Genomic DNA, 27,581 nt, shown 5'->3' on the forward strand with positions numbered 1-27,581 from the left:
ACACCTAAGGGAAAAAGGTACCACTAGCAAAACCAGATGTACAAAGGCACAGGTATTAGAATGATCAGGTACATAAAATAAATCTATTTGTTTGGTTTTTAAAAAGTAAAAGTATATCATCAAGGTCAAAACTATCATAATTCTATTTACTGGCAATGAAAATTCTAAAACTGAAAATTTTAAAATATCACCTACAACAGCATCAAGACATAAAATGCTTAGGAAGAAATGAAAGATGTGGAAGACCTGTACACTGCAAACTACAAAACACTGCAGAGAGAAATTAAAAAAATCTAAAGGAAGAAATATACTATTTTTATGGTTAGGAAAATGCAATTAATTCTTGAGGAATCATAGACCTAAACATAAAAGCTAAAATCATACCTCTCCTAGAAGAAAACACAGGGTAGTATCTTCATAAACTTGGGGTGGAAAAAAGATTTATTTGATATGACACAAAAAGCACTAATCATAACAGAAGTTGATAAGATGGACTTCATCAAAGACACTATTAAGAAAATTAAAGTCAAGCTCCAGATGGGCAGAAAGTATGTACAATGCATACATATCTGACAAAGGACTCGTATCCACAATATATCAATAAAAAGAATAGATATTCTAAAGAAAAATAAAAGAGGAGCTTTCAAATCTGGTTAAACGGAATAAGCACACCCACCCTGCACCTCCCACTGAATACAACAGAAGGCATGCTTCAACTAAGAGTCCGCATGCCGCAACTAAGCAGCCTGCATGCCACAACGAAGGTCCCATGTGCTGCAACTAAGATCTGGCGCAGCCTAAATAAATAAATAAATATTAGAGGAAAAAAAAACCCTACAGAGATGCAGAGAACACCTTCTGAAAAGTAAAAGGCAGTGGGCAGATTGGAGAAAGAGACCAAACCCAGTGAGTTTCCTGGGTTTTATTCTCTTCCTGCATGTCCCAGACTAGACGCAAAGGAAGCCTGAATCCCAGAATTCTGCACCAGGCATGGAGAGACAGAGCTCTCTTTCTGTTCCAAGGAATGGGGTGTGGGAACCCTATGAGACAGAGAGAGTGGAAGGAAACTCCCTATTGCTTTTCTCTCCTGGACCTGCCCTCTGGCAAGTTCAAGTTCCCAACCTGTAATCTGTGCAGTGGCAGCAGCTGGGCAGGCAACTGAAAATCTGAGTGAGGGGAATCCTCTTTGAACAGATGAACTGTGATACAAACAGTGTATCAAAATGTCCTGTTCCTTGGCTCTCATGCTCGAGTGATGGTCACTGAGCTCCTGTTTGTACCAGGCCCCGGGCTAGGCGCTGGGGACGCTGACACCATGGTCCCTTGTGCAGGCGACTTCAGCCCACTGGGGACATGAACTAAACATCACATCATGCAGTTCAAGTGGCAGACTGAACACATACATCTGGTTACACCCCTCACCGAACCCCTCTAAAACCACAGGGAATTTTTTTTTAAGACATAAACATACAAGGACAAGGAGAAGAGAAGAGAAGCCAGCATGAGCGCCGGGACAGGGACGAGCAAGTGGTGCAGACACAGCACAGGTGAGGAAGCCAAACCCCAAGCATGTAATGGAGAAGCTGAGAACCAGCCACATTCTCTGCAAAATCCTCAAAAGACTTAGGAACTGGCAGGACCCAGCATCTCTGGATCTGGGGGTCACAGCAAAGAGCCCAGCAAGGGAACTGTTGTGAGTCCCGAGAAGCCAGCCGGCCCAAGTGCCCTCCCCTCCCCTACTGCTTGTCGGGAGGCTGTTAGTTTGTTGTGCAGGCAAATGAATGAAGGGTCCTGAGAGCTTCAAAACACTGATGAGAGAGAAAAGAGGAGACCTACACTAATGTAGGGGCACGCTGAACTCAGGGGCTGGAAGTCTCAACACAGTAAGACGTCAGTTCTCCCCAGACTGACCTATGGATTTAGTGCAAAGCCAGGCAAAATCCTAGCACAAGTTTTTGTAGATAGAGACAAGCTGATTCTAAAATTTATATGAAAAAATAAATAAATAAATAAAATTTATATGAAAGGGCAAAGAAACTGGAAGAGCTAACACAATTTTGAAAAAGAAGAATAAAGGATCCAGAAATAGACCTCTACCAGTACAGCCAACTGATTTTTGTCAGAAATGTAAAAGAAATTCAATGAAAAAAAAGAAGTCTTTTCCACAAATGGTGCTGGAACAATTAGTCATGTGTTTGCAAAAAAAATGAACATTAACTTAAACCTTATACATAAATTAACTCAAAATTGATTATAGATCCAAATGTAAAACTATAAACATAGAAGAAAACCCCTGTCACCAGGGGTTAGGCAAAGAGTTCTTAGATGTGACACAAAAACACAATCCATAGAAGACAAAAATGTATAATTTGGACTTCATCAAAATTAAAATAAGAGAATAAAAAGGCAGACTATAGACTGGGAGAAAATATCTGCAAAGAATATATCCAAAAGCAGACTTGTATCCAGAATAGATTTAAAAACTCTCAACTCAACAACAGGAAAACTAAGTACTCAGTTGAGAACTTCTCTGGTGGTGCAGTGGTTAGGAATCCTCCTGCCAATGCAGGGAACACGGGTTCGGGCCCTGGTCCGGGAAGATCCCACATGCCGCTGAGCAACTAAGCCCGTGCGCCACAACTACTGAACCTGCGCTCTGGAACCCGTGAGCCACAACTACTGAAGCCTATGATCTGCAACAAGAGAAGCCACCGCAACAAGAAGCCCACGCACTGCAACGAAGAGTAGTCCCCACTCGCCGCAACTAGAGAAAGCCCGTGCACAGCAACGAAAACCCAATGCAGCCAAAAATAAATAAATTTATTTTAAAAAAAGAACTCAGTTGAAATGTGGGCAAAAACTTGAATTGACACTTCACCGAAGGGGCCATAAAGTGGCAGATAAGCAGATTAAGAGATGCGCCACATCACTCTGCATCAGGGAAATGCATGGTAAACCCCGATGAGACAACACTGCATACTCATTAGAGTGGCCAAAATTAAAAATAAAACACTGATGATACCAAGTTCTGGGGAGGATAAGCACAGCTGGAGCCCCCGCACACCGCTGCTGAGACGCAACCACAGCCTCTCCACAGAGCCCGGGAACTTATCCTAAAGAACTGTGGGCATTTATCCTAAAGCACTGAAGGCTTATGTTCACACAAAAGCACGTACACAGATGTTTTAGCAGCTGTATTCGTAACTGCCCCAAACCAGAAACAACTTAAACATCCTCCATGGGTTAATGGACGGACAGACTGCGGTTCCATCCAGCTGCAGAATACGACTCAGCAGCAAAAAGGGATGAATTCTAGCTTGCGGGAATCTCGCCGGCATCGTTCTGAGGGAAGGAGGCTGTATGTGTTGTTCCCTGCTGCAGCAGAGGTTGTTAGTGTGGATGTTACACAATATATAACCCCATCTGGACGACAATCTTCAAAAGTTAAAACTATCACGACGAACACGTCTGCGGTTGCCGCGAGTGCGGGTGGGGAAGATGTGGTCATAAAGGGCTAGTACAAAAGAGTCTGGGGGGTGCGGTCATAGAGGTGTTCTGTATCCTCACTGTGGTGGTGAGAACGCTGACGCACACATGAACTGAAATTTACAGAACTGCACACCAAGAGAAAAGAGTCGATTCTGTAGGATAGTTTTACTTTTCTGCTTGCTATTTTAAAAATTAAAAAACCAGAGGGTCTCTGGAATGAGGGACAGCTGATGGCATTCAGCTCCTATCCAAACCAGATGTATTAGGTGACCAAATGCTCACGGACCATCCAATGCAGACCCCACGTCCTTTTCATCCCTTGGCTACCAGACCCTTACCCTCCAGGCGGGCAACTGGGAGAGACCTCCAGAGATCGAACTTGAGGTCTCCCCACCACCAGCCCACCCAGGCCACCGCAGCATGAGGCTCAGAACCCACAAGCCCGCTCGGCACCCAAGGCTGCTTTTGAGGCCCCCACTCTTACCTATGAGCAGCGAACCAGGGGATTGAGACAGATGTGACGATGGAGACCAAACAAACAGAAAAACCAACTTGAGGAAACAAGGACTGTACAAACAGGGACAATGACCCGCGAAGCAGGAAAACACTGCTGAGTCGGCGGCCCCGGGGCCACCCCCAGATCCGTGATTCTCTAGGAGAACCTCAGGACTCAGCTGTGGTGGGACCCACAGCTGGGCTTCATAAAGGTCAGAGGAGACCAGGCAAAGCCTGCAAAGGGAAAAGGGCTGCGAGGCAAAGCAGGGGGACAGGCGCCATCTCCCCATGGCCTCCTACTGTGTGTCCCAGGATGCATTGAGCTCCTGCACAACTGACTGTGACAACTCAGGTGATGTACTGTCCACCAGGGAGCTCACTGGAGACATAGCACTCAGGGTTTTGACTGGGGCTGGTATTAGGCTCCCCCAGCCTGTGTCCCAATACGCCAGGCACCCTGGAGGAAAGCATGGTCAGCACTGTTGGCAGAAACAGTCAGGCCCAGGAACCACTCTCATTAGAGAACGATTCAAGTTCCTAGACACCTGCCAAGGGCCAGCTTTTCAGGCAGACCTTTTTATAGATAGTCACCTTGGCAATCTAGATTCAATACAATCCCTATTAAATTACCAATGGCATTTTTCACAGAACTAGAACAAAAAATTTTTAAATTGGTATCGAAACACAAAACACCCCAAATAGCCAAAGCAATCTTGAGAAAGAAAAACAGAGCTGGAGGAATCACACTCCCTGACTTCAGACCATACTACAAAGCTACAGTAATCAAAACAGAATGGTACTGGCACAAAAACAGAAATATAGATCAATGGATCGGGATAGAAGGCCCAGAAATAAACCCATGCACCTATGGTCACCTAATCTGTGACAAAGGAGGCAAGGATATAAAATGGAGAAAAAACAGTCTCTTCAATAAGTGGTGCTGGAAAAACTGGACAACTACATGTAAAAGAATGAAATTAGGACACTCCTTAACACCATGCACAAAAATAAACTCAAAATGCATTAAAGACCTAAATGTAAGACCGGATACTATTAAACTCTTAGAGGAAAACATAGGCAGAACACTCTCTGACATAAATTGCAGCAATATCTTTTTGGATCCACCTCCTAGAGTAATGAAAATAAAAACAAAAAATAAACAAATGGAGCCTAATTAAACTTAAAAGCTTTTGCACAGCAAAGGGAACCAAACACAAAACAAAAAGACAACCCACAGAATGGGAGAAAATATTCGCAAATGAAGAGACCAACAAAGGATTAATCTCCAAAATATACAAACAGCTCACACAGCTCAATATCAAAAAAACAAACAACGCAATTAAAAAATGGACAGAAGAGGGCTTCCCTGGTGGCGCAGTGGTTGAGAGTCCGCCTGCCGATGCAGGGGACACGGGTTCGTGCCCTGGTCCAGGAAGATCCCACATGCCACAGAGCGGCTAGGCCCATGAGCCATGGCTGCTGAGCCTGCGCATCCAGAGCCTGTGCTCCACAATGGGAGAGGCCACAACAGTGAGGGGCCCTCGTACCGCAAAAAAAAAAAAAAAAAAAAAAAATGGACAGAAGATCCAAACAGACAATTCTCTAAAGAATACATACAGCTGTCCAAAAAGCACGTGAAAAGATGTTGAACATCTCTAATTATCAGAGAAATGCAAATCAAAACTACAATGAGGTATCACCTCACACCAGTCAGAATGGCCATCATCAAAAAAATCCGCAAACAATAAATGCTGGAGAGGGTGTGGAGAAAAGGGAACCCTCCTACACTGGTGGTGAGAATATAAATTGGTGCAGCCACTATGGAAAACACTACGGAGGTTCCTTAAAAAACCAAAAATAAAGTACCATATGACCCAGCAATCCCACTACTGGGCATATATCCGGAGAAAACCGTAATTCAAAAAGATACATGGGGCTTCCCTGGTGGCACAGTGGTTAAGAATCCACCTGCCAATGCAGGGGACATGGGTTAGAGCCCTGGTCCAGGAAGATCTCACATGCCACGGAGCAACTAAGCCCGTGCGCCACAACTACTGAGCCTGCACTCTAGAGCCCACGAGTCACAACTACTGAGCCCACGTGCCACAGCTACTGAAGCCCATGCACCTAGAGCCCATGCTCCACAACAAGAGATGCCACCGCAATGAGAAGCCTGCACACCGCAATGAAGAATAGCCCCCGCTTGCCGCAACTAGAGAAAAGCCCGCATGCAGTAACAAAGACCCAATGCAGCCAAAAATAAATAAATAAATAAATACATTTATATACATAAAAAAAAGATACACGTACCCCAGCGTTCATTGCAGCTCTGTTTACAACAACTAGGACATGGAAGAAACCTAACTGTCCATCAATGGATAGATAATTTATCCAGGAGTGGATAAAGAAGCTGTGGTACATATACACAATGGAATATTACTCAGCCATTAAACAGAATGAAATAATGCCATTTGCAGCAACATGGATGGACCTAGAAATTATCCTAAGTGAAGTAAGTCAGACGGAGAAGGACAAATATCATACAATATTACTTATATGTGGAATCTAAAAAAATGGTACAAATGAACTTATTTACAAAACAGAAATAGAGTCACAGATGTAGAAAACAAACTTATTGTTACCAGGGGAGATGGGGGAGGGATAAATTGGGAGACTGGGATTGGGAGATCACACCACTATATATAAAATAGATAACTAACAAGGAGCTACTGTGTAGCACAGGGAATTCTACTCAATACTCTGTAATTATCTATATAGGAAAAGAATGTAAAAAGGGTGGATATGTGTATATGTATAACTGATTCACTTTACTGTGTACCTGAAACTAACACAACATTGTAAATCAACTATACTCCAATAAAAATCTTTTAAACTGAAGGAAAATGATTTTTTAACCTACAATTCTATACCCTAACTATCAATCAAGTATAAGGGTAGAATAAGGATATTTTCAGACATAAGAGATCATAAAACAAGTATCTCCCATTAACCTCTTCTCAGAAAGCTACAGGAGGATGTGCTCCAGCAAAATCAAAGAGGAAACAAAGCAAGAGCAAGACACAGAATCCAGGGACAGGGACCCACCAGGAGAGGAACAGGGGACTCCCAAGGTAAACAGCAGCACTAAACTGGCTGGTTCAAAATAAGTGAGGACTAGGCAAGCACTGCTGCTGTAACAAGGAAGCATAGGGCTCCTCCTGAGTGGAGGGTCGCTACCTGCACCTGAAGAACCCTGTGGTGTAGCAGAGGAGACCTCACACTTGGTAACTCCTGATCCCAGGAACCTAATCTCTTTGCCGTCTGGCTGTGAGATCCTAAATGAGGAAATGGGGTTGATGATCATACTTCTCATGTAGGGCCACTGTGGGTGAGGGGCGACAGGCGATGGGCAGATGGCTGGGAAAAGCACCTCTCAAACCAGCTGGCCTGGCTCACTCTTACCTCTAGTTCACTGAAGGACACAGACCGTGATGGAAGGCAGGAAACACACTTGATCTCTATGGTCAGGGGGTTTAAGTCCCGCTTTTGCTCTTCAGTCATGAGGGGAACTTCTGTTTTTAGGGTCAAAAAACAATCTAAGACGTTGGCCGACCTCCCACTGCCATGACTCACGACAGTTTGCCATCCTGCAGGGAGATACACACAGCGTTAGAATGTTATTCAGAATGGCCCCGAAACCAGCACAGGAGGGATCAGGCAACCTGAGAGCCAAAGATAAAATTACACCGAAAAGAGGAAAACTTTAAAAAATAATAATTGGGAAACATCTACAGGCAGCATGTCTGCACCACTTTTTCAACTGGGGTCCCATAGGTTCTCTAAGAGAATTTCACTTTGTGATTTAATATTGATGATCACCTTGTGAAATAAGCATTTCCTGAATCATCTATAGGCTATAATCAGGAACAATGACGCTTGGGTCCCACCCCCAGTCTCATGGGCTTGGTCTGGGCTGTAGCCTCCACACTGGGATTTTTAAAATCTCTCCAAGTAATTCCAGAACCACCAGACTTGCGCCACGAGTCCCATAGTTACTGGCCGTATGTGGATATTTATGTTTAAATTAATTAAAATTAAATATAATTTAAAATGCACTTCCTTCAGACTTCGTTGTTGGTCCAGTGCTTAAGACTCCGCGCTTCCACTGCAGGGGGCACAGGTTCAATCCCTGGTCGGGGAACTAAGATCCCACATGCCGCACAGCATGGCCAATAAATTAACTAATTAATTAATTAAGAGGCACTTCCTTCATCACATGAGTCCCACGTCACACGCTCAGCAGCCATGTGTGGCTATGAGCAGACACGGAACAAGTCCTTCACTGCAGAAAGCTCTGGAGCACTTCTCCAGGCAGTTCTCTTAGACTAGAACACATTCAGGAACAAATAACACCAGTGTCTGTGTTTGGTGCCCAGCGGCGTCACTTTCACCGTTGTAATCCCGGGAGGGAAGTGTAGGTACTGACATAGAACACAAGTGGCACATTCGAGCCAAATCCAGCCTGGAACACCTCCCGCTGTGACAGTTGTGCAACAGTGCGACTGCAGAAGAGGATGGGTGACTTGACCACTGCAGGGCACGTGCGCAGCTGTGAGAATACTTTTCTCGCAAAAGGGGCCCATACATTTCACCAGGTGGAGAGACACTGGTGAAGGCCCCAAAAAAAAAAATGCTCCCGATTTGCAGGCAGATTTTTCAAACCCTAAATCCGACTGTTAGGCATCATGGGACCTACAACAAGTCAGAGGCTCTTTGAGGCTCGATTTCACTGTGTGCAAAATGGACAGATACCACCTTTCTTAGGGTTAAGAGGATGAAGAGGGATTATGTACGGGAAGGTGTCAGGAACACTGCCCCTCCTAGCACAGGGTCTGCGCTCAAAAAGACCAATTCTATTTCTTTCATGATGCTGGTAAATATATTTTTAGGGCATGTGAGAGCCCCATCACTCACACTCAGAAAGAGCAGTTGCTTCCAGAACAAGTCCTGGGCCCGAGGTGTACCCTGTCTGCCTGGGCCGTGGGCACCTCCTGGGGACCCCCCACTTCTCCCTGTGACTCTCTTCAAAACCAACTCATTAAGACCATAGCCAATTCTGATTTGTGTCTAGAACTTTGCCAGCCTTTTCATAGAAGATTGTCCAGTTTAGAAAGACTCCTTAGTGCAAACACCTACTCATATCAACATTCAGAAATCTCAGGTGATGTCAGCCATGATCCAGGGCAGGGATCTAAACCTCAGCACTACTGACACTTGAGGACTGATAATTATTCGTCATGAGGACCACCCTGTGCATCATGGGACATTCAGCAGTGTCCCACTCCCACCTGTGACACCCAAAGATGCCTCACAGAGTGCCAAGTGTCCCCGGGGGCATAAGTGCCCAAGGTGAGAACCACTGTCCCACATAAGGAACAAGGCAAGGACAAGTGGCCACCACAGGGTCTGTGCACCTACAGCTGCCAGACTTGAACACGATAGGTCCAGGGATGTCAAGTGATCGTCCAAGGCCTCTTGGCCAATATGCAGCAGAACCAGTGTCGAAACCAGTCCTGTGTGGCTAAAAGTGTGGCCCCTCCTCTGTGAAGTAAACATAAGAGTTCACTCCAAACACAGAACCTTTCTAGACACTTACTGGCCAACAATACTTACCACTAAGGTATGCAAAGTCTGCGGCCTAATCTTAAATTGAAGATGGGGCTTCCCTGGCAGTGCAGTGGTTGAGAATCCGCCTGCCAATGCAGGAGACATGGGTTCGAGCCCTGGTCCAGGAAGATCCCACATGCCTCAGAGCAACTAAGCCCGTGCATCACAACTACTGAGCCTGCACGCCACAACTACTGAACCCACATGCCGCAACTACTGAAGCCCACACGCCTAGAGCCCATGCTCTGCAACAAGAGAAGCCACCGCAATGAGAGGCCCGTGCACCGCAACAAAGAGCAGCCCCCACTCACCGCAACTAGAGAATGCCCGTGCACAGCAACGGAGACCCAACACAGCCAAAAATAAACACAATAAAATAATTTATTTTACAAAAATTAAATTGAAGATGACTAAAAATAATCATTCTAGTTGTGGAATAATCTTATGCTATTCTGTTTTATGGCAAAAAGAAACCTACAATTGGCCTGCTGCACCACGGCCACTTGCAGTCATGACCACAAGCTGTGGCCTCGGTGCCAGGGAGCAGGGATCTTTCTGCCCCCCTTGCCGGAGGCCCAGGGCCCTACACACAGCCCACCCAGATGTCCGGGCGAGGCAGCTGCCACCTCTCACCAGTAACCTGCCTGAGCTCTGCCGTGCGCAGGGCTCCCCACCAAGCTGTTTACACACATTATCTCTCATGATCCTTCCTACAGCCCCCTGGGGTGGGAGTTACTGTCCCCATTTTCCAGATGAGGAAACTGAGACTCACAGAAAGCAGGCGACCTGCTGGTAAAGGGCTGAGCCAGGATTCAAAGTCTGTTTGTCGCTCTTGCAATAACTGTCACTGTACAGGGCCATGGCGGCACAAATTAAACGGGGGGGGAGGCCCAGGCACCTCTTGGCTTCACCTGCTGGAAATGGTCACACCGGGCACACCAGGACCATTCAGCATCTCCCTCCCCTCACAGCAAAGTAAGGAGCAGGTCAGGCAGGTCCCCTGGGGCCCGCTCACCTGGAGCAGCACCGGCTGCTTCTGCGTTCAAGAGCAAAGAAGCATGAACCAAAGTCACTGTCCCAGGCGGGGCCACGTGGCCGCTGCGTGAAAGGCCCGGTCCTCCTGGACACGGCTCAGCAGCGGGTAAGAGTCTCTGAAAACTCACTTTGGGTGAAACTAATTTTCAAAAATCCATCTAAACGTGTGGACAAAAAAGTTAATAGTTCCTCAAAACATATCGACATCAACCCAAGCGCTTGTGGAAATAAGGATTTTCCCGGCACCCCCGGCACTGGACTCTGACCCTATGGGGTTTCACTGACCCTCCGTGTCTGCCTAAGTTTCTCCAGATAGGCCAGAAGGGGGCACTCGTTCACCCTGATGGCCAAAAACCCCACAATGAAACGTGTGAAATTATTTTCTCTAAAAAGAAGAGGGTTCCCCCCATATTCCCTTTTTAAAATAAAGTCACATAATTTTACCCAAAATATATTCTGAGCCTTCCATTATCTAAACATATGGACATAATAAATACCTACTTATTCTTTATCAAACTGAGTTTATAAACGGTGACAGATCTTACAAAGCAAATGAAGCAAACCCCTGTTCTGCCACTGAGCTGTGTGCCTTCAGGTTTAGCTGCTTCACTTCTCTGAGTTTTGATTCCTCCCTGAAAAAATCGTGACAATGATAACCACGCCCTATACCACCAGCACCAGTTCACTGGGAAGATCAGAGTTGGCCGTGAGAAGTAAATGATAGGGCATAAATACTGGTCGCCTTTCCTCATTTCCTTTACTAGACGTCTTTGTAAAAATCTGCAGGAACGTGTTTATACCAAGTAGCATCTTATGTAGCAAACAAAACCATGACGTTTCTTTTTTTTTTTTTTTGGTACGCGGGCCTCTCACTGTCGTGGCCCCTCCCGTTGCGGAGCACAGGCTCCGGACGCGCAGGCTCAGCGGCCATGGCTCACGGGCCCAGCCGCTCCGCGGCATGTGGGATCTTCCCAGACCGGGGCACGAACCCGCGTCCCCTGCATCGGCAGGCGGCCTCTCAACCACTGCGCCACCAGGGAAGCCCATGACGTTTCTTATTCTCACATTTGCTTGGACTTTGGAATCAGACCTGGGTTCAAACCCAGGCTTCTCTTACTCGCTGCGTCATCTTGGCCGACGCGTTTGACCTCGCTGCGCCTCCATTTCCCGCTCTGTATAGTGGAGACACGCCCACTTGGCGGGGGTGGCTGAGAGCGTAGGGCAGGGGCTCGGCCACTGCGAGTGTCCTGTTTACCGTCATTCTAGCCACACGGGTCAAGGAGACCGGACGCTGCTGGGAACGGGTGTGGCTACCTGCGAGGAGCGGCATCACCGCCAGCTGCATGGCGAACGTGCCCTGCTTCCCGTGGCCTGCCAGCCTGGAGTCTGTCTCCATGCGAGATTTCTCCCTCCTCCTCTGGCTTTTCCTCCCCGCGTCTGATTCTTTCCGTTTAACTGTGAAATCAGAGGAAGGGAATAAACGTTAAGAGGAGCTCCTGTCCCAGAGGCTGTACGTGGCTGCTTCACGCGGCAGGGATGCGGAAGGCTCTGGGGGCTCCCTGGAGGCAGAGTCTGTGCGCCTCGTCTATCCCAGCAACCGGGAGACGCATCCCAACGCGGACAGCAGTCGTCGGTTACACGTAGCAAGAAATTACGGGGTCCTGATCCCCCAACTCGCCACTACCCAGAGCCAGCTGTGACGACACCAGCACCACACAATACCCAAGTTCTCCTCTCCATCGGCTTATAACCTCAGCGCAGCGCTGAGGGTTGGGCTTTGAAGCTGAACCACCAAAGTTCTAGAATCAGCTCTCTCCCTCCTGCAGGGAAAGCTTCTTAACCATTCTGAGCCTCGACGGCCCCGTCTGTCGAATGGGGGCAGCACCTGCCTCCTCAGGGCATCGAGAAGAGTCAGTGGGCAAAGGCACATAAGATGCTCATCTCAGCACCCAGCTTAGATCAAGAAGAAAAAGGAGATGATAAGACACATAAGTGTGGGTAACTAAAACCATGAGCTATAGGTTCTGTGACAGAGAGACCAATAGGACAGACCATTGCAGGCAAGCCCAGAAATAGAGCCACACACATAGGGAGACTTAACAGAGGCCAGAGGTGGCATTTCAAATCAGTGGGAAAAGATGGACCAGTCCATCAATGATACTGACTGTCCATCTGGAGGCAAATGAAATTATAGGGCACCTCATTCCGTATGCAAAATGAGTTGCACACTGAAGGTGGAAAACAAACACTTCAAAATCATTAGAAGAATATTTGGGAGACTAGACTGCCTTCTGTTTGAGGAAGGGTCTCTCAAGTGTTACCCAAAGTACAAGCTGGACGGCAAGAGGTGAACACCCGGGGTACACAACAAGACACCCTACATGAAGGGAAAGGGTAAGATACAGACCCCAGCCTGTGAGGTTTACAGTGCACGAAACTACGCAGAGTTATTCAAAAGACCTTAAAAAAAAAAGGTTTGGGGATCAACAAGAAAAAGAATTTAAACACAACAGAACGACATAAGTGAAGAAATGGGAATAGGAAAATGACCTAAGTGCTGACCAGATAAGCATTCTAGATAGTCTCCATCCCTATAATCAGGAACTGGGCCCCTGACTATGCAAGGGTGATGTGGAGAAGCGCGAATTCTCAGGGTTGCTGTCAGGAGGGCAAAGAAGTACAACCGGGACCCTAAACCGGCAGCATACCCTGAGCGGTCACAGCACATTTCCTACGCCCGTGATCCCGCCGGGCATGCCCCCTACACCCTCCAACGCGTGCGCTGGAACCCCGCGCAAGGACAGTTCCTGGTAAGAGCAGGAAACTGGTGACTATTCAAACATCCCTCAGCGGGGCCTGCAGGGATGAAGGGGGCACTAGCCGACAGGGCACTTTACAGAAGGTAGAAGGGGCTGGACTGAGATGTACTGACACCAATAAATCTTAGAAATAAAGTCGAGAGAAAGAGCAAGCTGCTGTTAAATACGCATGCGTGGAGTCATTTCTGTAACTCACGAAACCAAAAATCACTATAGGGCTTCCCTGGTGGCGCAGTGGTTGAGAGTCTGCCTGCCGATGCAGGGAACACGGGTTCGTGCCTCGGTCCGGGAGGATCCCACATGCCGCGGAGCGGCTGGGCCCGTGAGCCATGGCCGCTGAGCCTGCGCATCCGGAGCCTGTGCTCCGCAACAAGAGAGGCCACGACAGTGAGAGGCCCGCGAACCGCAAAAACAAAAATACAAAAAAAAAAAATCACTACAATGTTGTATGAACGTGTGAGAAAGAGGGGGGCGGGGGGGGAGGGTTACACCGATTTCTAGGCGAGGGTGGCTGTACGCTTCTCAAAAGCACGGGAAGCCAAGGGCGCATAAACTGTATCTGTAGCCTCTTATTTCTTTAAAAAAAACAGAAAAGAAAGAAAGAAAAGAAAAAAGGAACAAGAAGGAAATAAAGGAAATATGGCAAAATATTAATACCTAAATTGTGGGTACATCGTTGTACATTTTTCTGTGTACTTTTCTCTACTTCAAAAAAAGAAGCATGGCTTGAAAACCTCATTAAAATGCTTAAAGGACATTAAAAAGCACTGAGGCTGTTTAACCTGGAAAGAGAAAACTCGGAAGGAGTTGCAAGGTGTTCCTAGTCTTTTAGGGCCTGAAAAACAGGACTGATGTTACTCCCCTACATCTCCTACGGCCAGTGAGGAGCCTGACTCCAGAAGCTTCAGGGTTGGACTAGAACCGGGAAAAGCAGATTGACTGAGGGTTAAGGAAACGATTTGCAGCAGTTACAGCTCAACAAATGGGAAACGGGAAGCAAGCGCCCCGGCTCTAGAATTTTCCACCTCATACTGGAAACACAACCGCTTGCTGAAACACTGCTGAGGAGATCTAGGCCAAGAACGAGGAGGTAGATTCAGGGACCCGAGGGTCCTTGCTGGGAGTCGGACACAGATCATATGCTTTCAGGAGTGCCATTTCCCTCATTCCACCGTAAGAAGCAAATGGCTTCTCATCTTCCACAGACAGTCTCTCCACCCCCACATCCCACATACCCACCCTACACAGCATCTATCACATAGAAGTGTAATTATTTATCTGGAAGTCTCTGGTCAATATTAGAGATTTTCATGTTTCCCATACACACAACACCATGGACCAGGAGCACAGAAATACTGGTGGAGTGGGAAAGGATGGGATGGGATGGGATGGGATGGGATGGGATGGGATGGGATGGGATGGGATGGCATGGGATGGCATGGGATGGCATGGGATGGGAAAGGATGGGAAGCGATGGGATGGCATGGGATGGCATGGGATGGCATGGGATGGCATGGGTGGCATGGGATGGGAAAGGATGGGAAGGGATGGGATGGGATGGGATGGGATGGCATGGGATGGCATGGGATGGCATGGGTGGCATGGGATGGGAAAGGATGGGAAGGGATGGGATGGGATGGCATGGGATGGCATGGGATGGCATGGGATGGCATGGGATGGCATGGGATGGGATGGGATAGGATGGATGGATGGATGGACGGACGGATGAGGTGAGATGGACCGGGTAAGTTAAAATTGCATGGAGTAGTTTTTACTTTTGAATAAAATTTGAATCTTATTGAAGTATCCTGAATTTGAAATATTTCATAATTCTTTTCCAGGTCTACTTATACTATAAATTTCCGAAGTCCCATCCTAACTTACTTTGAAATGTTTGCTTTTCCAACAAGTTTGTTAAGCTGCTAAATGACGGCCTCTCAATTAACTCCTCCACCTCTGTCATGGTTGCCCCTCCCAAAGCAATAACTGGTCTTGAAGTACCACATCTAGAAAATTCACAAAGAGAAAAATAAATGAAAGTGAGAAAAATCAGGGACCAGATCTAGTAATTTATTTACTGGACTGCATGTAAGCAGACTTTTAAAAATATAACACCGCATTCCTCTAACCCACTGCTTCTCAAATTTCAACATGCATATGAATCACTGAATAAAATGCAGATTGTGGTTCAGCAAGCCTGGGGTGTCCCTAAGATTCCCATTTCTAACAAGCTCCCAGTCATGCTGAGGCTGGCAGTCTGCAGACAAACTTGCATTATCATTTATGATGGAAAAAATAATATATTTTATAAAAAGCAACTGAAACTCTAAAATATTTAGGAATTCTTTTACAGGAATTATCCACAACAACTATAGGAAGAAAAAAAATCAACCCTATTAAAATTCATAAAGGAGGAGCTGAATTAGGCGAAAAGATACACCATGATCATGGATGGGAGAACTACAAAATGTAAAAATGTCAATTCACTACCCTGAGAAAACCATAAGTCAAAAAGAGTCATGTACCAGTCCCTCCGATCAGGAAACTTGCACAAGCCTCTTAGATAGCCTGATCCACCAGAGGGCTGACAGCAGAAGCAAGAAGAACTACAATCCTGCAGCCTGTGAACAAACACCACATTCACAGAAAGACAGACAAGATGAAAAGGCAGAGGGCTATGTACCAATTGAAGGAACAAGATAAAACCCCAGAAAAACAACTAAATGAAGTGGAGATAGGCAACCTTCCAGAAAAAGAATTCAGAATCATGATAGTGAAGATGATCCAGGACCTCGGAAAAAGAATGGAGGCAGAGATCGAGAAGATGCAAGAAATGTTGAACAAAGACCTAGAAGCATTAAAGAACAAACAAACAGAGCTGAACAATACAAAAACTGAAATGAAAACTACACTAGAAGGAATCAATAGCAGAATAAGTGAGGCAGAAGAATGGATAAGTGACCTGGAAGACAGAATAGTGAAATTCACTGCTGCAGAACAGACTAAAGAAAAAAGAATGAAAAGAAATGAAGACAGCCTAAGAGACCTCTGGGACAACATTAAATGCAACAACATTCACATTATAAGGGTCCCAGAAGAAGGAGAAAGAGAGAAAGGACCAGAGAAAATATTTGAAGAGATTATAGTTGAAAACTTCCCTAACATGGGAAAGGAAATAGTCACCCAAGTCCAGGAAGCAGAGAGGGTCCCATATAGGATAAACCCAAGGAGGAACATGCCGAGACACATAGTAATCAAACTGGCAAAAATTAAAGACAAAGAAAAATTACTGAAAGCAGCAAAGGAAAAACAACAAATAACATACAAGGGAACTCCCACAAGGTTAACAGCTGATTTCTCAGCAGAAACTCTACAAGCCAGAAGGGAGTGGCATGATATACTTAAAGTGATGAAAGCGAAGAACCTACAACCAGGATTACTCTACCTGGCAAGGATCTCATTCAGATTCGAGGGAGAAATCAAAAGCTTTATAAGCAGAAGCTCAGAGAATTCAGCACCACCAAACCAGTTCCAAATGCTAAAGGAACTTCTCTAAATAGGAAACACAAGAGAAGAAAAGGACCTACAAAAACAAACCCAAAACAATTTAAAAAATGGTCATAGGAACATACATATCGATAATTACCTTAAACGTGAATGGATTAAATGCTCCAACCAAAACACACAGGCTTGCTGAATGGATACAAAAACAAGACCCATATACATGCTGTCTACAAGAGACCCACTTCAGACCTAGGGACACATACAGACTGAAAGTGAGGGGATGGAAAAAGATATTCCATGCAAATGGAAATCAAAAGAAAGTATACTCATATCAGATAAAAGAGACTTTAAAATAAAGAATGTTACAAGAGACAAGGAAGGACACTACATAATGATCAAAGGATCCATCCAAGAAGAATATAGAACAATTATAAACATATATGCACCCAACATAGGAGCACCTCAATACATAAGGCAACTGCTAACAGCTATAAAAGAGGAAATCGACAGTAACACAATAATAGTGGGGGACATTAACACCTCACTTACACCAATGGACAGATCATCCAAAATGAAAATTAGGAAACGGAAGCTTTAAATGACACAATAGACCAGATAGATTTAATTGATATTCATAGGACATTCCATCCAAAAACAGCAGATTACACTTTCTTCTCCAGTGCGCATGGAACATTCTCCAGCATAGATCACATCTTGGGTCATAAATCCAGCCTCAGGAAATTTAAGAAAATTGAAATTATATCAAGCATCTTTTCTGACCACAACACTATGAGATTAGAAATGAATTACAGGGAAAAATACCATAAAAAACAGAAACACATGGAGGCTAATCAATACGTTACTAAATAACCAAGAGATCACTGAGGAAATCAAAGAGGAAATCAAAAAATACCGAGAGACAAATGACAATGAAAACACGATCCAAAACCTATGGGATGCAGCAAAAGCAGTTCTAAGAGGGAAGTTTATAGCTATAAAAGCCTACCTCAAGAAACAAGAAACATCTCAAGTAAACAATCTAACCTTACACCTAAAGGAACTAGAGAAAGAAGAACAAACAAAACCCAAAGTTAGCAGAAGGAAAGAAATCATAAAGACCAGAGCAGAAATAAATGAAATAGAAATGAAACAATAACAAAGATCAATAAAACTAAAAGCTGGTTCTTTGAGAGGATAAATAAAATTGATAAACCATTAGCCAGATTCATAAAGAAAAAGAGGGAGAGGACTCAAATCAATAAAATAAGAAATGAAAAAGGAGAAGTTACAACAGACATCACAGAAATACAAAGCATCCTAAGAGACTACTACAAGCAACTCTATGCCAATAAAATGGACAACCTGGAAGAAATGGACAAATTCTTAGAAAGGGATAACCTTCCAACACTGATCCAGGAAGAAACAGAAAATATGAACAGACCAATCACAAGTAATGAAATTGAAACTGTGATTTAAAATCTTCCAACAAACAAAAGTCCAGGACCAGATGGCTTCACAGGTGAATTCTATCAAACATTTAGAGAAGAGCTAACACTCATCCTTCTCAACCTCTTCCAAAAAATTACAGAGGAAGGAACACTCTCAAACTCATTCTATGAGGCCACCATCACCCTGATACTAAAACCAGACAAAGATACTACAAAACAAGAAAATTACAGACCAATATCACTGATGAATATAGATGTAAAAATCCTCAACAAAATACTAGCAAACAGAATCCAACAACACATCAAAAGGATCACACACCACGATCAAGTGGGATTTATCTCAGGGATGCAAGGATTCTTCAATATAGGCAAATCAATCAATGTGATACACCATATTAACAAATTGAAGAAGAAAAACCATATGATCATCTCAATAGATGCAGAAAAAGCTTCTGACAAAATTCAACACCCATTTATGATAAAAACTTTCCAGAAAGTGGGCATAGAAGGAACCTACATCAACATAATAAAGGCCGTATATGACAAACCCACAGCAAACATCATTCTTAATGGTGAAAAACTGAAAACATTTCCTCTAAGATCAGAAACAAGACAAGGATGTCCACTCTCACCACTATTATTCAAGATAGTTTTGGAAGTCCTAGCCAAGGCAATCAGAGAAGAAAAAGAAATAAGAGGAATACAAATTGGAAAAGAAGAAGTAAAACTGTCACTGCTTGCAGATGACATGATACTATACATAGAGAATCCTAAAAATGCCACCAGAAAACTACTAGAGCTAATCAATGAATTTGGTAAAGTGGCAGGATACAAAATTAGTGCACAGAAATCTCTTGCATTCCTATACACTAATGAGGAAAAATCTGAAAGAGAAATTATGGAAACAGTCCCATTTACCATTGCAACTAAAAGAATAAAATACCTAGGAATAAACCTACCTAGGGAGACAAAAGACCTGTATGCAGAAAACTATAAGACACTGATGAGGGCTTCCCTGGTGGCGCAGTGGTTGAGAGTCCGCCTGCCGATGCAGGGGACACGGGTTCGTGCCCCGGTCCGGGAAGATCCCACGTGCCGCGGAGCGGCTGGGCCCGTGAGCCATGGCCGCTGAGCCTGCGCGTCCGGAGCCTGTGCTCCGCAACGGGAGAGGCCACAGCAGTGAGAGGCCCGCGTACCGCAAAAAAAAAAAAAAAAAAAAAAAAAGACACTGATGAAAGAAATTAAAGGTGATACCAACAGATGAAGAGATATACCATGTTCTTGGATTGGAAGAATCAATATTGTGAAAATGACTATACTACCCAAAGCAATCTACAGATTCAATGCAATCTCTATCAAATTACCAATGGCCTTTTTTACGGAACTAGAACAAATCATCTTAAAATTTGTATGGAGACACAAAAGACCCTGAAGAGCCAAAGCAGTCTTGAGAGAAAAAAACGGAGCTGGAGGAATCAGACTCCCTGACTTCAGACTATATTACAAAGCTACAGTAATCAAGACAATATGGTACTGGCACAAAAACAGAAACATAGATCAATGGAACAAGATAGAAAGCCCAGAGATAAACCCATGCACCTATGGTCAACTAATCTATGACAAAGGAGGCAAGGATATACAATGGAGAAAAGACAGTCTCTTCAATAAGCAGTGCTGGGAAATCTGGACAGCTAGATGTAAAAGAATGAAATTAGAACACTCCCTAACACCATACACAAAAATAAACTCCAAATGGATTCAAAACCTAAATGTAAGACTGAACACTATAAAACTCTTAGAGGAAAACATAGGAAGAACACTCTTTGACATCAATCACAGCAAGATCTTTTTTGATCCACCTCCTAGAGTAATGAAAATAAAAACAAAAATAAACAAATGGGACCTAATGAAACTTCAAGGCTTTTGCACAGCAAAGGAAACTACAAACAAGACGAAAAGACAACCCTCAGAATGGGAAAAACTATTTGCAAACAAGTCAACGGACAAACGATTAATCTCTAAAATATATAAACAGTTAATTCAGCTCAATATTAAAGAAACAAACAACCCAATCCAAAAGTGGGCAGAAGACCTAAACAGACATTTCTCCAAAGAAGACATACAGAATCACATGAAAAGCTGCTCAACATCACTAATTATTAGAGAAATGCAAATCAAAACTACAATGAGGTATCACCTCACACCAGTTAGAATGGGCATCATCAGAAAATGTACAAACAACAAATGCTGGAGAGGGTGTGGAGAAAAGGGAACCCTCTTGCACAGTTGGTGGGAATGTAAATTGATACAGCCACTATGGAGAACAGTATGGAGATTCCTTATAAAACTGAAAATAGAATTACCATATGATCCAGCAATCCCACTACTGGGCAGATACCCATAGAAAACCATAATTGAAAAAGACCCATGCACCCCAATGTTCACTGCAGCACTGTTTACAATAGCCAGGTCATGGAAGCAACCTAAATGCCCATCAACAGACGAATGGATAAAGAAGATGTGGTACATATATACAATGGAATATTACTCAGCCATAAAAAGGAACGAAATTGAGTCACTTGTTGAGACATGGATGGATCTAAAGACTGTCATACAGAATGAAGTAAGTCTGAAAGTGAAAAACAAATATCGTATGTTAACACACATATGTGGAACCTAGAAAAATGGTACAGATGAACTGGTTTGCAGGGCAGAAGTTGAGACACAGATGTAGAGAACAAACGTATGGACACCAAGGGGGGAAAACCGCGGTGGGGTGGGGATGGTGGTGTGCTGAATTGGGCGATTGGAACTGACATGTATACACTGATGTGTAGAAAACTGATGACTAATAAGACCTGCAGTATAAAAAAAAAACAAAAAAAAACCAACTAATACTAAACTTTCTTTGGGTTATTTGTATGGAAATATGTTAATATAAATGTTTCAGACATTACATGAAATTTCTAAAAATCTTATATGTTCTGGTATAATGTTATAAGTCATAATTCTAGTTATTACTTTAAAGTGTATATCTCAGAAATAACTAAATTTCCTTGTCAATTGCATAATTATGAACTTTCATCAAATCTTTAACCGTGGACATATTTAAGTCTTTTGTCATTTACAGACAGTTCTGGGTGTACTCTGATGCTTTTGCAAAAATGTTCCTATAAAAGGGTTTCATCTTCAAGGAATTCATGGAAAAGACTCTGACAAGTACAGGTTTCTGGTAACTGACTATACTGCTGAACTGAATGAATAAGCATTTTCAGAACTCTAATGGAAAACTGATGAACTCATAAAAGTGCTAACAAAAGATCAAGATGAAAAAAAATTACATAGGACTGAGTGAACTGATGAGGATGATTATAATTTTTGTGACTTTCTGTTTGAATAAAAAAAATCCCCTCCAAGAATAAAAAAATAAAAAAGACACTTGCACCACAATGTTCATTGCAGCACTATTTACAATAGCCAGGTCATGGAAGCAACCTAAATGCCCATAGACAACGAATAGATAAAGAAGATGTGGTACATATATACAATGGAATATTACTCAGCCATAAAAAGGAATGAAATTGGGTCATTTTTTGAGATGTGGATGGATCTAGAGATTGTCATACAGAGTGAAGTAAGTCAGAAAGAGAAAAACAAATATCGTATATTAACGTGTATATGTGGAACCTAGAAAAACGGTACAGATGAACCAGTTTGCAGGGCAGAAATTGAGACACAGATGTAGAGAACAAACGTATGGACATCAATGGGGGAAAGCGGCAGGGGCTTGGGGGTGGTGTGATGAATTGGACGATTGGGATTGACATGTATACATTGGTGTGTATAAAATTGATGACTAATAAGAACCTACTGTATAAAAAAATAAAATAGGGCTTCCCTGGTGGCGCAGTGGTTGAGAGTCCACCTGCCGATTCAGGGGACACGGGTTCGTGCCCCGGTCCGGGAGGATCCCACATGCCACGGAGCAGCTGGGCCCCTGAGCCACGGCCGCTGAGCCTGCGCGCCTGGAGCATGTGCTCCGCAACAGGAGAGGCCACAACAGTGAGTGGCCCGCATACCGCAAAAAATAAATAAATAAATAAAATAAAATAAAATTCAAAAATTTTTAAAAATCTGTTGTTGATGATAATACTACTATTGGATTATTATCACTATCCACACAGACATAAAAAAAAACAAAGGGGCTTCCCTGGTGGCTCAGTGGTTGAGAGTCCGCCTGCCAATGCAGGGGACGCGGGTTCGTGCCCTGGTCCGGGAAGATCCCACATGCCGCGGAGCGGCTGGGCCCGTGAGCCATGTCCGCTGAGCCTGTGCGTCCGGAGCCTGTGCTCCCCAATAGGAGAGGCCACAACAGTGAGAGGCCCGTGTACTACAAAAAAAAAACAAAAACAAAAACACAGAAAGAGTTATGTACCACAGTGTTCATTGCAGCACTATTTACAATAGCCAGGACATGGAAGCAACCTAGGTGTCCATCGACAGATGAATGGATGAGGAGGATGTGGCACATATATACAATGGAATATTACTCAGCCATAAAAAAGAAACAAAATTGAGTTATTTGTAATGAGGTGGATGGACCTGGATTCTGTCATACAGAGTGAAGTGAGTCGGAAAGAGAAAAACAAATACCATATGCTAACATATATATGGAATCTAAAAAAAAAAAATGTTTATGAAGAACCTAGGGGCAGGACGGGAATAAAGACACAGACCTAGTAGAGAATGGACTTGAGGACACAGAGGGGGGAAGGGGAAGCTGGGACAAAGTGAGAGAGTGGCATGGTCATATATACACTAGCAAACGTAAAATAGATAGCTAGTGGGAAGCAGCCACATTGCACAGGGAGATCAGCTCAGTGCTTTGTGACCACCTAGAGGGGTGGGATACGGAGGGTTGGAGGGAGGGAGACGCAAGAGGGAAGAGATATGGGGATATATGTATATGTATAACTGATTCACTTTGTTATAAAGCAGAAACTAACACACCATTATAAAGCAATTATATTCCAATAAAGATGTTAAAAAAAAAAAAATATATATATATATATATATATATATTCTGGGGGGGAGTCAATTCTCCCCAAATTAATCTGTAAATTCCTGCAAAAAAATTCTTTAATCAACACTTTAAAACATGTTCTGAGTCACGTTGCTGTACAGAAGAAATTAACACAACATTGTAAATCAACTATAATTCAATAAAATTTTTGAAAAAAATGACATGTTCTCTGGTTCTTCCCATCCTATGCCGTCAAGCCACCAGCTGGGCCTCCATTCTCCCTGACTCCCCACAGCATCTGAGAAGCCTCCTTTGCTGGACCCTCATTAGGCTACAGGAGGCCCCAAGAGCAACCACACTCCCAACAGGAAAGGCTGTGGACTCAGTTATCTGAAGGTGTGGGTTGGGATCCTGGCGTTACCAACACTCTCAAGATGACCAAGAATTCTAGTTGTATAACTTTGTAAAAATCACGTAACCTCTCAGTGACTTTATGGAGGAAATGGAGATGGTAATACCACCCCACAGGGTGATAATGCTGACGATTAAATGCGATACAGGAACGCACGCAAAAGCATGGGGCCCGACGCACAACACACACTCAAAGGCACAGCACGCCTCTCTCCGTTCCGTTCATCTCAGCTGGATTGCGTGAGATCGAACATAACTGAAGTTACCAAAAATCGACATGACTCTGGGTGAGAATCTGTGGGGCAAGTACAAGAGGGGGTTCCACTCCCACACCCCAAAATAACACAGGGCCATCCTTACCGTACTGTGTCAAGATCTTCCGTCCTGAGCAGCTCTTCATCGTCCTTGGTGGTCTTGGGAAGAGTTGCCTTTTCTGCTGGGTGAGAAGCCAGTAATGTTAGCCAGCGTCTCCAAACTTCCTGTTCTATACGAGTTCACTAAGGCACACGCAATGCCAGCCCCCGGGCAACAGTCCCCAAGCATTCAGTATAAAGGTCTGTCAATAATACGTGAGTAATGAATGAATACACAGAATAACTATGGTTACTTTGGACAAATGGAGGCAAGAGAAGGCCCCTAGGTCCTTATCTAACCCCCCAGAGAACAAAAAAGAAGAAAAGTCTATCATCTGTTCAACTGTCCACTTCAGCACCGTAGAGAATACAGAAAACACCCTCCACGATTCCTAAGTTCCCACCAACAGGGAATAGTTAAGCACATTACAGTGCCGCCAGCAGAGGAAATATTACAAAGTAACCACAGATGAAGTTTACGGAAAGTTCTTAAGGAAACAGGGCAGTGCATGTGATGTAGTAATCTCAGAACAGAAAATTATGTGTCCAGAATAACCTCATCCATGTAAAAAAAAAAATCTTAGCACAAAAACAAAGGAGTTGCCATAATATGATAACCAAAATATTACGTTTGTCCCTGGAGACAGAACGATAGCTTATTTTCCCTGCTTGTTTTATGCTTTTGTAACACCTTACGGAAAAAACCCGAACGAATTTTTTTGGCCAACCCAGCATATTCACTGAATATTCTAAAAAGCAAACAAAAAAAGATGTACCTAACTTCTACGGCTAGGAAAGGTTTGGGTTTTTTTTTTTTTTTTGGTAAGTCACAAAAATGAAATGGCAAGAATCCACAATGAAAGAGTCGTGCAGGGAGAGCCGCGCCCACTTCGGAGGGTGAAGGGGCACAGCACAGCCACCGCACGCGCGGGGCGGACGCCAGTGCACATGTGCCACTCCAGCTACGCCAACCAACCACCTTCCCTGCCGGGGTCTCCACTCACCATGTCCAGACCTTAAGCATTTTCTTGCTTTTTCTGGCTTCCCTGGTGTATGGTCCTGATGCAGCTTCGCTTTGATGTGAATGCCCTGTTCAGACGATCTTCTCTGACTTAAAACCAAATGTTTCACCTCCTCTAGAATGCAGGAGAAGAAAGCATCATGGACTCAATCAGAAATACACACTGGGGCTTCCCTGGTGGCACAGTGGTTGAGAATCTGCCTGCTAACGCAGGGGACACGGGTTTGAGCCCTGGTCCGGGAAGATCCCACGTGCCACGGAGCAACTAAGCCCGTGCACCACAATTACTGAGCCTGCGCTCTAGAGCCCACGTGCCACAACTACTGAGCCCGCGTGCCACAACTACTGAGCTCACACACCTAGAGCCCATGCTCTGCATCAAGAGAAGCCACTACAATGAGAAGCCCATGCACCGCAATGAAGAGCCGCCACAGCTAGAGAAAGCCCACGGGCAGCAACGAAGACCCAATGCAGCCAGAAATAAATAAATTTAATAAATTTTAAAAAAGAAGGTAACTTCTTCATCAACAATGAAATATCAGATAGGGAATGCGAACAACAATCCCTTTTAAACTCACACCCCCAAAAATAAAATATTTAGGAAAAAATCTGACTAAGGAGGTGAAAGACTTACACACTGAGAACTATAAAAGATTAATAAAGGAAACTGAAAAGGATTCAAAGAAATGGAAAGATATCCCATGCTCCTGGGTTGGAAGAATTAATAGTGTTAAAATGGCCCTACTACCCAAAGCAACCTACAGATTTAATGTGATCCCCATCAAACTACCCATGACCTTTTTCACAGAACTAGAACAAATAATCCTAAAATTCATGTGGGACCATACAAGACCCAGAATTGCCAAAGCAATCCTGAAGAAAAAGAAGGAAGCAGGAGGCATAGCCCTCCCAGACTTCAGGTGATACTACAAAGCTACAGGAATCAAAACAGTGCGGTACTGGCACAAAAACAGACATATGGATCAATGGAACAGAACAGACAGCCCGGAAATAAACCCATACACCTATGGTCAATTAATCTTCAACAAAGGAGGCAAGAATATACAATGGGAAAAATACAGTCTCTTCAGCAAGTGGTGCTGGGAAAGTTGGACAGCTGCATGCAAATCAATGAAGTTAGAACACACCCTCACACCACACACAAAAATAAACTCAAAATGGCCTAAAGACTTAAACATAAGACATGACACCATTAAACTCCTAGAAGAGATCATAGGCAAGACATTCTCTGACGTAAATCGTACCAATGTTTTCTGAGGTCAGTCTCTCAAAGCAACAGAAATAAAAATAAACAAATGAGACCTAATCAAACTTATAAGCTTTTGCACAGCAAAGGAAACCATAAATAAAATGAAAAGACAACCTACGGAATGGGGGAAAATATTTGGAAATGATGCAACCATCAAGGGCTTAATTTCTAAAGTATACAAACAGCTCATACAATTCAATAACAACAAAAAAACAACCCAATCAAAAATGGGCAGAAGACCTAAAAAGACATTTCTCCGAAGACGACATAAAGATGGCCAATAGGCACGTGAAAAGACGCCCAATACTGCTAATTATTAGAGAAATGCAAATCAAAACTTCAGCGAGGTACCACCTCACATTGGTCAGAATGGACACCATTAAAATGTCTTACAAATAACAAATGCTGGAGAGGATGTGGAGAAAAGAGAACCCTCACACACTGTTGCTGGGAGCCACTATGGAGAACAGTATGGAGGTTCCTCAGAAAACTAAAAATAGAATTACCATACAATCCAGCAATCCCATTCCTGGGCATATATCCAGACAAAACTATAATTCAAAAAGATACATGCATCCCTATGTTCATAGCAGCACTATTCACAATAGCCAAAACATGGAAACAACCTAAATGTCCATCAACGGATGAATGGATAAAGAAGACGTGGTACCGTGAGGACATGGGGAGGGGGAAGGGTAAGTTGGGATGAAGTAAGAGGGTAGCATTGACATATATACACTACCAAGTGTAAAATAGATAGCTAGTGGGAAGCAGCTGCATAGCACAGGGAGATCAGCTCGGTGCTCTGTGACCACCTGGGGGGGGGATAGGGAGGGTGGGAGAGAGGCTCAAGAGGGAGAGGATATGGGGCTATATGTATACATACAGCCGATTCACGTTGTTATACAGCAGAAACTAACACGACATTGTAAAGCAATTATACGCCAATAAAGATGTTAAAAAAAAATGATGCGGTACATATATACAATGGAATATTACTCAGCCATAAAAAAGAATGAAATATTGCCATTTGCAGCAACATGGAT

At 43.9% G+C, this 27,581-nt stretch overlaps 1 protein-coding gene across 1 annotated transcript in view; it reads right to left on the bottom strand.

Annotated features, from left to right (window-relative positions):
- CFAP92 (cilia and flagella associated protein 92 (putative)) overlaps positions 1–27,581 on the bottom strand; it is a 219,265-nt gene that overhangs the window by 124,801 nt on the left and 66,883 nt on the right. Inside the window, exons 13-17 of the mRNA XM_067755778.1 lie at positions 25,249–25,380; positions 24,252–24,327; positions 15,390–15,511; positions 12,001–12,141; positions 7,447–7,631 (exon numbers count right to left, since the gene is read on the bottom strand). Of these exons, the coding sequence (XP_067611879.1) occupies positions 7,447–7,631; positions 12,001–12,141; positions 15,390–15,511; positions 24,252–24,327; positions 25,249–25,380 (656 nt within the window). The remainder of the gene's footprint in view (positions 1–7,446; positions 7,632–12,000; positions 12,142–15,389; positions 15,512–24,251; positions 24,328–25,248; positions 25,381–27,581) is intronic.

Source organism: Pseudorca crassidens, chromosome 10 (genome assembly GCF_039906515.1).
Source record: "Pseudorca crassidens isolate mPseCra1 chromosome 10, mPseCra1.hap1, whole genome shotgun sequence".
Lineage (NCBI taxonomy): Eukaryota > Metazoa > Chordata > Mammalia > Artiodactyla > Delphinidae > Pseudorca > Pseudorca crassidens.